Raw genomic sequence first — 13,730 nt, 5'->3', positions numbered from 1 at the left:
TGGTGGAGGTATATAAGATTCGGCCCGGCCGAACTTAGCACGATTTTACTTGTTTGTCTCTGCAGGAGTTGTGCCTGTACCAAACCCATCGGTTTGATTATTTGGTCAAATTTCCCGACCGTATTCTGGCGCATTGCTATTGATTGCAGGGTCGCTCTGTATGCCGCATTCTTGACTTCAGTGGCATTTCGACACTTTTGGTCGGGCATATTCCATGCAATGGGCAATGGTTTGCTTTTGGGCTGTCATAGATATTAACCCCGTTTACACTGTTCATTAAATCCGGATTTAAGGCTCTCGTCAGCTGATTTTATAAAGGGAAAACAGATGATCGAACCATTAAATCTGGATTTAAAGAGCAATGTGAACGGGGTTTTATTTTCGCATTGCTTTATCAAGCAGTTGGATCCGTGACATAATTATCAGGTAGTGTACCGTAAACAGCAGAATACAATTTGATCTCGCGAAGTGCACTATCCTTCAACGAATATTGGTTGTGTGTGTGTATTATAGTTAAGAACCATAGCACACACAAACAACGAAAAATGGAGCGAACTAGTAACATACACAAAATCAGAGTTGCACTTATAACTGATTTTGACATATAGCGCACTCAACATTTTGTTGTTGCCATTACCTGTAAAGAATATATCATGGTTGGGTCAGTCGAGTGGAGTATGCCTTTGCCATCTGTTGCGTTTGCAGCTTTTCGATGTCCATTACTGGTCTTAGACGGTTTTATTCGTTTATAAATAGGCGACATCTATATAAATTCTTGCACTTTCATATGACCATTTCCTATCTATCTACTCATCTAAAGATGTCGCTAAACCTCTTTAAAGGACGCTCACACAAAAAGACATTTTAAAGGGCCGTTTACACTTTAAAGTTTTTTGCAACACTACAAAAATCTCATTGATAAAATAAAAATTGTATTATACCCTTATTCACAAAACTTAAAACAGCTGTAAGGTAGGTAATAATTTCAATTTTCACTGAACATCAATAAGTGCAGATAAAAAAAACGTTTTTTTTTGGCATGGAAACAAAAAATTTGATTGCTGTCAAATTCCGCTTGCGGAACAATTAAAAATTTCAGTGACTATTCCCAAAGCAAAATAGAATACCAACCATTAAGCAGGATACTCTGTTTTAAGTTGTGAAAAACTTCAATAAAATATCTAAATTTACTTAAACATATTTAGGGCAAATTTTCTGCACCAATACAATCCTGCTATTATATTACACTATGATTAATTGTCCCTAATTAGTACATTAGTCTAAAAAAATCATTTTATCATCTTATAACACATTTTTCATTTACTTCATATGAGGATTAGTATTCTATTATGCTTTTGGAATAATTGCGGAAATTTTTTATTGCTCCTCGAGAGGAATTTGACAGTAATCAAATGTTTTTGTTTCCATACCAAAGCATTTTTTTTTTAACTGAATTTATAGATTTCTCTATTTTATTTATTTTTTCGCAACCAATAAAACAAACAAAAATGATACTGGCAATGGTTAAAGTGTTGCCACTTTAATTTTTTACTATAAGCAGAGTACTACTTTTACGCCTATTTTTAGCCAACGTTTCGCCGATTTCTTTAATAAGGAGTTTGACAGCATTCCGCCTGAAAAGCTAAGCAGAATACTCAGCTTAAAACAAAATTGATATAAAATATGTGTGAAAAATTAAAATGCTTTTTAAGGCTAAATGCTTAAAAGTAGCAATAAGGCACAATTTGTCCTAGTGTAATTTAATGTCAGGATTGTGTTGGTGCAGAAAATTTGCAATATATATGTACAAGTAAATTATTGATGTTTTTCACAACTAAAAACAGAGTACCCTGTTATTGCAATATTTTGCTAAAGTTGACATCTTTCATGATTTAGGAAGTGATCGGAAAATATTCATCGCCTTTGAGATTGTTAACAGGCTTCGTGCTCTGGTAGTTTAGTTTACTCTCCATACAACCATACAAATAAAAAAATTTATAACAAAAAGGAAAAATACCATGTCCTGTCCCACATTTGGAATGGCAAGCGATGATGAACGATTTGCTGACTATAATGAGGATTCAAGATCGAATAACAACTTTGAGCCAAATGCATATGACAGTGAAGAGGGTAAGACAGGGTGAATACAATGTTTGTTGGCTATTAGAGAAACCATTGTATAAACTTGTCTCCCACAGATACGGATGATGCCAGTGAAACAGAATTTCGTAATAATGGACGCACTTCTAGTTATACTAGTACAAACCATCAAACTACAAATGGAACCGATAGTCATAATCATGAACTTAAGGAGCAGTAAGTAGACACAATGTAGAGCTGTGGAGGTGTTTTCTTAGATTTCTGATTGAATTTACGACAGGTTAAGCTAAACAGAGCAGTGTCGCTTGGGAATTACCAAGTGGGATATATTTTTAGTGGATAAAGTTACATTTAAACAAAAAACAATTGCAGTGCACCTACTCTGGTGCAATCAGCTGATCGCAATATATTGTCGGAACTGGGCTTATAGTTTTTTTTCTTTTTTTATATCAACAACTCGCGAATGGAAGATAGGTATTGAAAGTGGGAATGAGGTAGTACTGTGTATTGTCATTTGTTTTTAATATCTGGATGGTGTTGGATGTGGAAAATATATTAGTCGGAATTCGATACTCGAGAGAAACAATTGAGTTGAATACTGGTCCCCTATCAAAACCATTGCCTTCTGCAATGACGCTGGAGAAAGCTTGAACCCTTGAATGCTTCTACCGCCACTTCGAATACACGTTTCCCAGAACATTAAGAGCTTCTAACTTCCCAATATCCATACAGTTAATAGAAGATAGAGATGAAAGTAACGATACAGTGAATAGTTTGTATGACGAAGTCCGACTTAACATATAATAAAAAAAAAATAGAAAACTAGAGAGGGAGAATGGACAGAGCCTTCAAGTACATCTGCAGTTAATCTATACTCTTTGTAGAAGAACCCATCTGCAACTGATATCTAAGAACGATTGATATAAATCAAACCAAGAAATTGGGGACACCTAAAGGGACAAACTTTGGGTGCAACTCGCCAGATCCTTCTGAATGACTTGGAGATATCCAGAGCCTTGAACTTATCTTCTCCAAACTGACGGATTTAGTGTCTCCAATGTTCCGAAAGAAAAGCCATAAGGTTGCCAGTGGAGCAATATCTGCGAAACTCAAACTAGAGATCGCTAAAATTGCTTTAGGGCTCTAAATACCATGCAAACGTGTGGCTACCATGCTCTTCATAACGTTTGAAGAGCAGAGTTTATGGTAATTGACTGGTAGTTCGCAGATTTTTTTTGCAACCTTTCAGCGTACTGTAAGCTAGAGTGAAAAGCTTGCGCAATGAAAAGATAGCGCCGAAGAAAACTATCGTAAGACTAGTGTTACAATCCCATGGCAGCCGGTTGTACTTACCGGATTGACCCGATGAAGTCCTCCATCGGCAAGGGCTGCCGCCACACTGCTACAACACACCAGTAGTGTTGTTGTTGTAGCCACATATTGCTAGCTTTCAGCTGGGACTAGAACAATTTAAACTCCACGTGTTCGAAAACAATTCTGGATTGCTAGCCGGCAAGCAAGAATTCCCAGCAAATATATAAGCCAACAGTGCAGCCTTATAAACCGGCCAAGAGAAATTCTGTTACCTTAGCAAAGATTGGGATAGATGATGAGCTTTCTTTTACCGTTTTTAAATCGACCAAAAGCTCTTAGTTTCTCTTGGAAAAGCAAGAACCCTAGTACGTAGACATTGTTCTTAAAGATAATTTTCTCGCCTAAGTGCATAACCATATTTACCATGTTGTATCAGAGGTAAATTTGACCCTTAACTGCTCATTTAGTTTAAAGAAGAATTTATGAGCCAATATAACTCGCTGGAACTTTGAGCTCCAATCTGTGTTGTGTTCTTCATTATCAAGTGAAGCTTAGCTGGGAGCTACCAGGCGCGTCCACAGGTTGCGGATAGTGAAATGCGGAGTAGCTGCAAATGCGGTTCTTGCTTAATAAATGAGGAACTATGATGTTCAATTCGACAAGGCGAGTTTTTGGCGCTTAAAATAACCAATCGCCATCATGTTCCCGCGGTGTATTGTATAGACCGGAACAAGCTTGCCTTCCTATAAGAGCGAGATCGCCACATCCACATGCAAAGGTGGCTACAACAACATAATTCGCTTTATTTTAAAACTAGTGTCGTTCACTTCGTTTATTGCAATGCCATCGTCATAAAATGAATGCCTTTCTCATGGTTAAAGTTTCCATCTTTGCCTAATTGTCCAAGTTTACATGGCGTCCCGAGCATTAATAACGCTCTTTGTTTTATTTTTAGCACAATAAAACCAATTTTTAAAGATATCGGGCTATAAACCGTCTTCCTACCTGACGCTCTTTTGGTATTGAACGATTCGTAGAGTTTCTTATATTACTTAGAAATGTTTATCAGCTGGAGTCATTCTGTAAAGTCATGTCCATTTTTAAGGGATAGCAATTTAAGATATGGCTTAAAACAATGAAATCAATTTTGTACTCAACGAAGTGATTGTAAGTGTCGATTAAACTCTCTTTGCACTTTTCCAAGATTTGGTGTGGTCTGAATATCTGGTCTATAAGAGATTTACCAGGTTTAAAGCCGCGTTGTATGACCCATTTATCTCGATGGGAAGGTGACTTATTCCTCTGTTGCCGGCACATTCTGTTTTGTCTTGTTTCTTGTGTATTCGTTTTATAGCATGACATGTTGTCCGGTCTTTAGAAGTTTGGCTGGCAATCTGTAGGCTCATGCTGCCTTGTTGTTTGAACATTCTATACCGTCGAACACGTTAGATTAATCTTCCATCTATCATAACGAGATCAATAATTTAGTTTCTCACTTCTTCTCATGTAGACTTGTGAATGCCACGATGTTGAAATCAGGTGCTTCTTATCTTTTTTTTGATGTGCAAATGCAAATTTGCCCATGACCATTTCATTAAGGAGCAGCGGCAAACCGTAGCGTATGACGTTGAACGCATGGGTTCGAATACTGGCAAGACCATCATATTTTTTTTCAACGGTGGTTATCCCCTTCTAATGCTGTCGACATTTGTGAGGTACTATGCCATGTAAAAACTTCTCCACAAAAAGGTTTCGTACCGTTGCAGCCCTTCGAACTCGGCTATAAAAAGGAGGTCCCTTATCATTGAGCTTATAACTTGAATCGGACAACACTCATTGATATGTGAAAAAATTTTCCCTTTTTTTGACGAAGTTTATTGCCCTCAATCCATTATCGGCCGTACCCTTGTTGAGGCAAGATTGTCCAAACGTTGGACTAAAGATATTCTACCTTCCTTTTTTGGCATTATAATTTCTAGTATGGGCAGCGTTCATATGTTATCCCTAAACGCTCGTAAAATATATCATTGACCTGTTCGTCCTTGGTATTGTTGTGATGATTTCCCTAATCCAGTACTCTTCCTGTGAGGTAGTAATGCCGGCGTTGTACTTTTCTTGCACATATGCCAATGCTGGTCCTCCTCTCGGTATAAGGTTCGAACATTACGGAGGTCACCGTAGCCCATTGGTTAGCACGTCCGCCTATGACTCTGAACGCCTGGTTTCGAATCCTGGTGAGAACATCAGAAAAAATTCTCAGCCTCTTACAGCTGGCAACATTTGTGAGGTACTTTGCCATGTAATGACGGGTGCAGGTTCAGCCTGTTATCATTATTTTTTAGGACCGAAGTGTGGTTACAACAAAAAAAAAAAATCTGTCTCTTAACCGGATCTGTTATTAAAAATATTGTTTTTTCCAGAATGTACCAACATAAACTTGCTAGTTTGAATAAACAATTGGAAGAACTTAAAAACTTATCTCATCCTGAGTACACAAGAAGATTAAAGAAATTGGAATACCAATATAAGGAAAGGCTAAAGCTTAATGAAATCTATCGAGACTATTTAAAAGAATGCGTCGAAAGAGATTATATTTTGGAAAAGAAAGCGGCTCAAAAAGAATACGACGAGAAGAAGGTAAGTGCTTTGCCGAGTTCTTTTAACATAAAAAATGAAAAAAGTAATTAATTTTTTAGTAGTAGAAATAGCTGCTTTACCAGTTTCTATACCATGCCTTTTTTATCAGTTTTATCCTGTCTCGTACAGAATTGCACATTCACTTGAGAAAGCACACATGGGTGTTTGGCAATATACGTTGAGAAAAGTGTGATATTTAAGGCTCTATTAGAATTTAGTTTGGTCGAATCTGCAAAATGTTGCCTATTAACATTCCATTAAGGAACAGCGGCAATATTCTCACATATCACGATAATGTTTATAGCCGAGTCCGAACGGCGAACCTCAGTGCGACACCTCTTTGGGGAGAAGTTTTTACATGGAAAAGCACCTCACAAATGTCGCTAGCTGTCTAAGCCAGCAACTTATCTATCAAGTTATTGTTGTTGTAGCAGTGTATTGTACACCAAGGCGGCAGCCCTTGCCGATAAAGGATTCCATCGGGTCAATCCTGTACGTACAACCGGCTGCCATGGGATCGATCTTATCGAGTAGTGAATTACGTCCTGGTATTGGAAAATGCCAACCTTTCTCCTTCTAGTGAACAGTACAAACCCAGCCTTTGGGGTTTTATGCGAAGCCGTTAGGCTTTAATCCCCCTAGGCAGCCACAAAAGGCACACTGAACAAAGTCCATTTTAGTTGACAGAAATCTGCCACCCACTATAATGACAACGACAAAGATCCTTAGAATCTCATTAATTACCAAGTGCCACAGAAGAGGGAATAAAACAAATCCTTGTGGCGTTGTTTCAGTCAAAATTTCTTAATCGATCCCTCTGCTAGTATGTTATGATAACCTTGCCCAATTACATGTAGCCCATTATATTCGCCCTAGTAGATAGAAGAAAAGAAAAAGAAGGACAAAATATATATAAAGTGATCCACCATAGTTCGGTGCACATCTGTAGAACGACAAAAGAAACGAAGAGGGAATAAACGCCTGAGGAAAAAATGAAGGAGATTCGGCGGGCCAGAGCTGAGCTCTCATAGGCGAAAGCTTTGCTAAGTCAACAAATTCTGGCTTTTACAGTAGTGCAGAATAACCAAAGGGCTGATTGCCTGGAAGGGATCCAGGCACGCAAGAAAGTATTTACAAAATGTGGAGGAATCCTGCTACTCCTATGTCGAGCACGACGTCAATCAGTTTTCCCGTTTTTGGTAGGTTCTAACTAGAGGTGTGCACGTGAGTTATCGTGCCACGCGTGAATTACGTGATTCGTAAGTGAAATCTAAATCCAATCACGAGATCGTGCGCGACCGTAATTGAATTGAATATCTCGTGTGTCAGTGAAATCGTGTTCACGATACTAATCACGACTCCCGAAAAACTCACGACGAACGAGATACTCACGACTCACAGACACTCACGAGACTTAAGAAAATCACCACTAAACGTTAAAAAATATCGTATTTAGAGCGCAGATCAAGCCGATTACTTGCTTAGGTGTATATCTTCACCCTTTTTCAAAAACTTACCTAACCTAAGATACATAAAGACAAAAGATGCAATAACTTAGCCATAAATCTTAATTTTCAAAGGTTGTAGCATGATCTTGACGACGACGGACATCAGGATCGATCATCCGTCGTTAGAGTGTACATATACTTTGAGTTGGTGTTGCTAACGGAATGACAAAATGTATGACTACATAGCTTTTCAAAAACAGCAGTTACGTAAACTGAGTGTAACGTAGTTTTGTTTAGATTTGATCCTAAAAATTTTACCTAATTATATTATATTAACGGAAACTATGGTAAACCATTTTAGCAAAAAAAGATATTTGGAAGAAAATCATTTTCGTTCAAAAAATTCGTTTTGTTAAAGAGTTTTCCAGTGGGGTATGTAGACTTTTCTTTGCCACTGTATGTTATGTACTAAAGGTCTGCACAAGCAGAATTGAATGATGCGTGATTGCTGTCACAGCATGTCACTGTTCTGTTAAGTTATGGTGTAAAAATTGAAAAACAGTGGCAAGTCACCACCAATGGCCACCATTTAAATTACCAATAGCCACTCTGTTCCCGTGGCGATCGGCCCTTTGGACCGGAACGAGCTTGCTCACCTACAGGAGCTTGACGAGAATCGCCACCTCCACATGAAAATGTGGTAACAATAACAACAACAACTACATACGACTCTCACAAATAAATACATGCACGGCATGGAGCTGTGATGATTCTCACTCACATGGCATGTCAATGATAAACATAACAGGTAGATCAAAAGAAAAACGGAAGCAGGATTTGTTGCTATGGACGTGAGAAATATAGGTTGCATGGAAGGGAGAAATATAAAGTACACAGAAAAAACAATATGTTTCAATCACAAAGTTAATTGATCCAATTAATTTTTTAATTAATCACGAAAATGATAGTACCAATCACCGTTTTTGAAAAAGTAATTGAAACATTTTTATTTGAAAAATTGCATTTTCAAATTAAAAATAAATGTTTTATTGAAATTTTCAATTAATTTTTTAATTGATTAATTAAAAATGATTGAAATTTTCAATTAATTGAAATTTGAAAGAAATTTATTGAAACTCCAATTAATTTCTATATTTGGTACACAGATGCTTACCTCCTCGAACATAAACTTGAGGTGCGTTGTTTGGGCAAAGGTCCTTGGTCACCCGTATAAAAAACTTCCCCGCGGGGATTCTCCAAAAATTTTGGGTCGTCGGATAGGTGTGCTCTATAGAATTATTGAAGTGTGTTGTGCACTGAAGCCGCCACCCTCGGCCGGTGAAGGATTCCATCAGGTTAATCCGGCATATAGAACCGGCTGCTGTGGTATTGCTATAGATTTGTCAAAATGTGGGACGTTTGGGTCTTTGAAATCACCGTCTCTTTATATTGTAGGGGACATAATAGCCTTTGATTGAAATTACTTAAGCACCATACTTGAAAATTTTTTAAGATTCGATCAAAACGATAATTAAATCAATTATTTTTTTTTATTTAAAAATGGCAAAAATTTCTATTACGAAAAAAATCGAATTCAATTAAAAAATGATTGAATCAATTGTTTAATTGATTTCCATTTCTTTTTTTGTGTAAATATTTTAAAAACTTAATATATGTTGAAAAAATACATTTAAGAGAATTTCTAAGAGTGAAATATCCTTTTTTGTCACGTTTTGGGGAAAATTGACTCGCCAAAAATCGGGTAATTTCACATAATTAAAATGCAAACAAAAATGGTTCTGAAAATTTTCTGGAAACCCTATCAGTGCATTCGATGTTTTTTTAAAAAATAAAGTTATGGCAAAAAGCCCTCCTACAGCACGATTTTATGTCATCCACTTAAATCCAATTTTCTTAGATAAATGTTGTTGTTGTAGCAGTTTGTTGTTCACTGAGACGACAGCCCTTGTCAATGAAGGTATTCATCGGGTCAACCCGGTACGTACAACCGGCTGTCATGGGATTCTTCGCTAAATGATAATATACTGCTAAAAAATATTTTTAGCAAGAGAACATTTATATACAAAAAAGTTGCATTTTGTTTTTCAATTGTTGTTAGTACAATTATAAATAATACTGCGTTGAAATATATGTCCTAAATAGCAAAAATACATTTGAAATGTCATTAAAATTAAGGTTTAAGCCTTTTAAATGAAATAAATTTAAATGAATTAATACCACAATTAAATCAAACACTAGCTAATAAGGCTTTTAAAAAAATAAATATTTACAGATTGATCTTAAAGACAACATATTAACCGATTTTGAGGAACGTCGTAAACTTATAGAGAATGAACGTTACAGCCTGGAATTAACTAATGATTCAATGGAGGTTAGTGAATTATGGCCTTTAATTCAAAAAATTAAAATAATGTTAATAAAAAAATATTTGTAGATAAAACCAACGGTCACACGCAAACTACGTAGAAGGCCCAATGATCCAGTGCCCGTTGTGGAAAAAAGACGTAAACCTACGACCGGACAATTATTAGTGTACTTGCTTGAAGAGAAAGAGATTGAAAATGATTTAAAAACCATCCAAAGAGGGAAACCTCTGACACCAAGTAAGTTTGTCAAGCAGGTACTAAAGCTCATTTTGTCAACGGATGATTTCTTGAAACTATTTAGCCTTGCAACAAAATGGTCTTTCGGTTAGCTCTTATGGTTCAAGTAATCATCAGCAACAGCCAGCAATGGTTTCGGACAATGGTACTCCATATGCCGAGACACGCATAGAAGATGGAAAGTTGTTGTATGAGAAGCGCTGGTTTCATCGGGGTCAACAGATATACGTGGAGGGCAAAGATCTGACTAAATTTCCAGCAACAATCACAGCTATTGGCAACGAAGTGGTAAATTTGTGTTTAATTCTGTTCCATGTTTGAAATATATGTTGTTTTCCCCCTCTTTTCTCTTTGGTTTAAGGTGTGGGTAAAAAAAGTCAACGACACCAGTAAAGTTAAAATCAACATGTCTCATTTAGCTAAGGGTAAAGTGACTATAAAACGACGAGCCAACTGATGACATCCCTCCAACAATGCCAGCAAAACACCAGTAGTCATTGCTTTTACTTCCACAACAAACAAAAACTCATCAGTAAATTAAATTTATTTTATAACTAGATATATAAGTTTCCTTCCCTTCCCTCCTAAACAATAAGAAACGCATACGTATGTATATATGTGTGTATGATTGAACTGTTGTTTATTTACATTAATGTAGTTTTAAATATTAGGATATCCTTACAGAGGATGCTCACTATTACACGGTGTACATAGTTATGTAGGGAATATTCTAAATAATTTATATATATATATAGTGTATGTATTTAGTAGTTATTTATGTATAATGGCAATAAGTTAATTTATTGATTTTTTTAACACGAATCCCAGAAATTTTCGTTTTTTCATATTTTTATCCCTCATCGAACATTGTATTTTTGTGTACATATTAATGTTTTTTACAACATAAATAGTTTATAACGTCGATTTTAAATATAAACTTAACAGATAATTGTTAGTTACATAAACAAAAACACAAAGAATCATGTTTAAAATATATATAGAAGAGCTTCAGTTAATATGGAAATCATGATGATCATGACTACAACGTTGTAAGATCTAAATAACAAAATCAATTTAAATTTTATATATCTTTTTCAATTTCTCTTAATTTTTTTATGAACAGGATTTTTTTATTTTTTAAAAAGGAGTAAAATTGATTGAACATTTTTATTCTGGGACTGAAACATTCGCTGTCGAACAAGTTCTATTTAATATTTCCATTGTAGCAATGGACAACGAGACATTAAACGAGCATCAACAGTTCCTATTTCACTCGCAATAATGGTTGTGAATTGTAAAATGTAAGTAAAGGAATGTAATCAAATTGTTTATAATGACGCAATGCATCATTCTATTTGGAGAAAAATTGTGGGTCGATGACGGGTTGCAACCAAACTGTAGTTGCGTTGTCAGGATATAAAATAATGGAAGAAAAATTAGCATCAAGTTGGAAATTTTTTGTTGATATATTAAAATTCAGTGCATTAAACGTTTAGCTCACGGCACATGGCTCTGAGTACCACACGTGTTGAATCTCTCAGCTTCGATTTATGTGGTGTAAACGGTGTTACTTGTCATCACAAGAAGCTCAGCAGACAGCTACTGCGCGTCTCCACAGAATGCGGATAGTGGAATGCTCCGTAAACGAAGTAGCTTCAACTGCAGTCGCGACAATCAGCAATATCGAGTGGATAGTCTCAATGAGAGGCCGGGCGGCATCGGCTTTCGCTTTAATATTAAGTTCCTATGTCTAATACTCGATATGATAAGGCAAGTTATATATATTCCCGTGTCGATCGTTCCTATTGATCGGAACAAGCTTACTCGCCTATGGAGCTTGATGATGATCGCTACCTCATACAAGCTACTACAACAGCAAATGTGCAGCTGCTAAGTGAATTGTTAAAAGTATACAATTCAATACAGAAATGGGATTTTTTTTGACAAATTTGTCTGTTGGCAGCGCAACTAAAATTTGGTTGCAATACAATAATCGACCCATTAGATTTCAAAATTATGGTCATATGAAAGTAAAACCAAAATATGCCAAAACCCCTTAGCTCAACGCATATTATTTTATTTTTTTCATATGTGGCTGTAGTACTACACTGCTTCAAATAACTTAACCAAAATATGATAGGAAATTGAGAAATCAAGACCTCTCCCTGTGACCTACTATGTACCATGTATGAATGGGTTGGCTGACGTGTGAACTAATCGCTGATGATTGCTGTCATAGTTCTGAATCAGTAAATCCGCCCCAATTTCATCCCTTTATTATCTATTGCCTTGCACCGTACTGTATTTATCTTTTGTATTCTTATTTTTAATTTTCCTTTTAGGGCGATCATAATGGATACATATAAGGTTTTCGTATGATGCGTCTAGCTATCAAGGTTTTTAGACCGCTATAACCATTTCAAGGCACATGAGGATACACTACTCAAACATTGAATATAACTTCAAACTCACCCTCTTGGAATTGAAAACATTAACTGCCGTTATACTGTCCATATTAAAGTTGTGAAGTCGCTTCCTATGATTTCAATTGTCATGACACAAATTTCCATCTGAAAGACCATACACTCAACAGTATTCACGATGGAACTTTAGCCATAGCCTTCCTCTTTCTGGATGCCAAGTTCCTCAGTCTAAGATGAGTCTTGGACGAACAGTTCGGAATACAGTCGTCAATAGATTACACATTCAGCATCTCATCAATCTGTTATCTAAATAGGTTCACTTTTCCATATGGTACACTTATAGACTGATGCCCTTCAATTGCCCCGACACCACTACTGTCAAAAGACGAAGCTTGAAGAAAATCAACTGATTCAGTGCCATAAAATGAATAGCCAGTCGACATCTTGTCAAGGTAGGTCCTTTAGTAAAGGCGGGTCCACTCTCCAGCGATCTAGCTTGGAAAACGTACGAGTAAGTAAGAAACACGACAATTATGATAGAACTACATATGTCCATGCATAATGCACCCCACCGATCAACAATGGGATGTGTACTTAGTTCACAAATTAGCATGGACAGACACGGCTTAATTGTTTTCTCTCATATCAATGAGTGCAGTCCGAAGTTTAAGCTCAATGATAGGGGGCCTCCTTTTTTATGCCGAGTCAGAATGGCGCACAAGGTTGCCCGGTGGACAAAAGTCCAAACATCGAAAACCTTTCCCCTTACAACCCCAAATTGCCAAAACACTTGGACTCATAAGTAAAACATCAACCCTACTGCGTCTTCAAAAAAAGATTCAAGGGGGACTAAATCTGACTGAAATAGGTCACACTATTCGCAAGCGTTTGTTGGAAAACAACTTATTCGTAGAAAGTCCAAAAATAGTACCATTGCTGACCAAGAGGTATACAGATGCACGCTTTAACTTCGGTAAAGGATATATCGATTTGCCGATTGGAAAATGGAGGTAAATACTGTGGAGCAGAGTCTATACAGTTGTCTGCTGACCTGCCAAATACATAATATAAATCACAATTCACAAAAAAAGACAGTCAAACATAATGGAGCAAAAGTATTGATTCGTTGGAGCATTTTGTAAAATGTTAGAGATACAGTTATGAAATATAATATACAGCATGGA

The 13,730-nt window shown here is 36.5% G+C and overlaps 1 protein-coding gene across 1 annotated transcript; it reads left to right on the top strand.

The window, feature by feature from the left end:
* The first annotated feature begins 1,937 nt into the window (after positions 1 to 1,937).
* Positions 1,938 to 11,207, top strand: LOC106093309 (sin3 histone deacetylase corepressor complex component SDS3). Its single transcript, XM_013260360.2, has 7 exons — positions 1,938 to 2,130; positions 2,199 to 2,316; positions 5,835 to 6,051; positions 9,793 to 9,891; positions 9,955 to 10,123; positions 10,188 to 10,411; positions 10,485 to 11,207. The coding sequence occupies exons 1-7, from the start codon at positions 2,019 to 2,021 to the stop codon at positions 10,578 to 10,580; spliced, it is 1,035 nt and encodes a 344-aa protein (XP_013115814.1). The 5' UTR covers positions 1,938 to 2,018; the 3' UTR covers positions 10,581 to 11,207.
* The last annotated feature ends 2,523 nt before the right edge of the window (positions 11,208 to 13,730 follow it).

This window comes from Stomoxys calcitrans, chromosome 4 (genome assembly GCF_963082655.1).
Source record: "Stomoxys calcitrans chromosome 4, idStoCalc2.1, whole genome shotgun sequence".
Lineage (NCBI taxonomy): Eukaryota > Metazoa > Arthropoda > Insecta > Diptera > Muscidae > Stomoxys > Stomoxys calcitrans.
The sequence above is the reverse complement of the archived record's forward strand: the minus strand, read 5'-3'. Positions and strand labels throughout refer to the sequence as shown.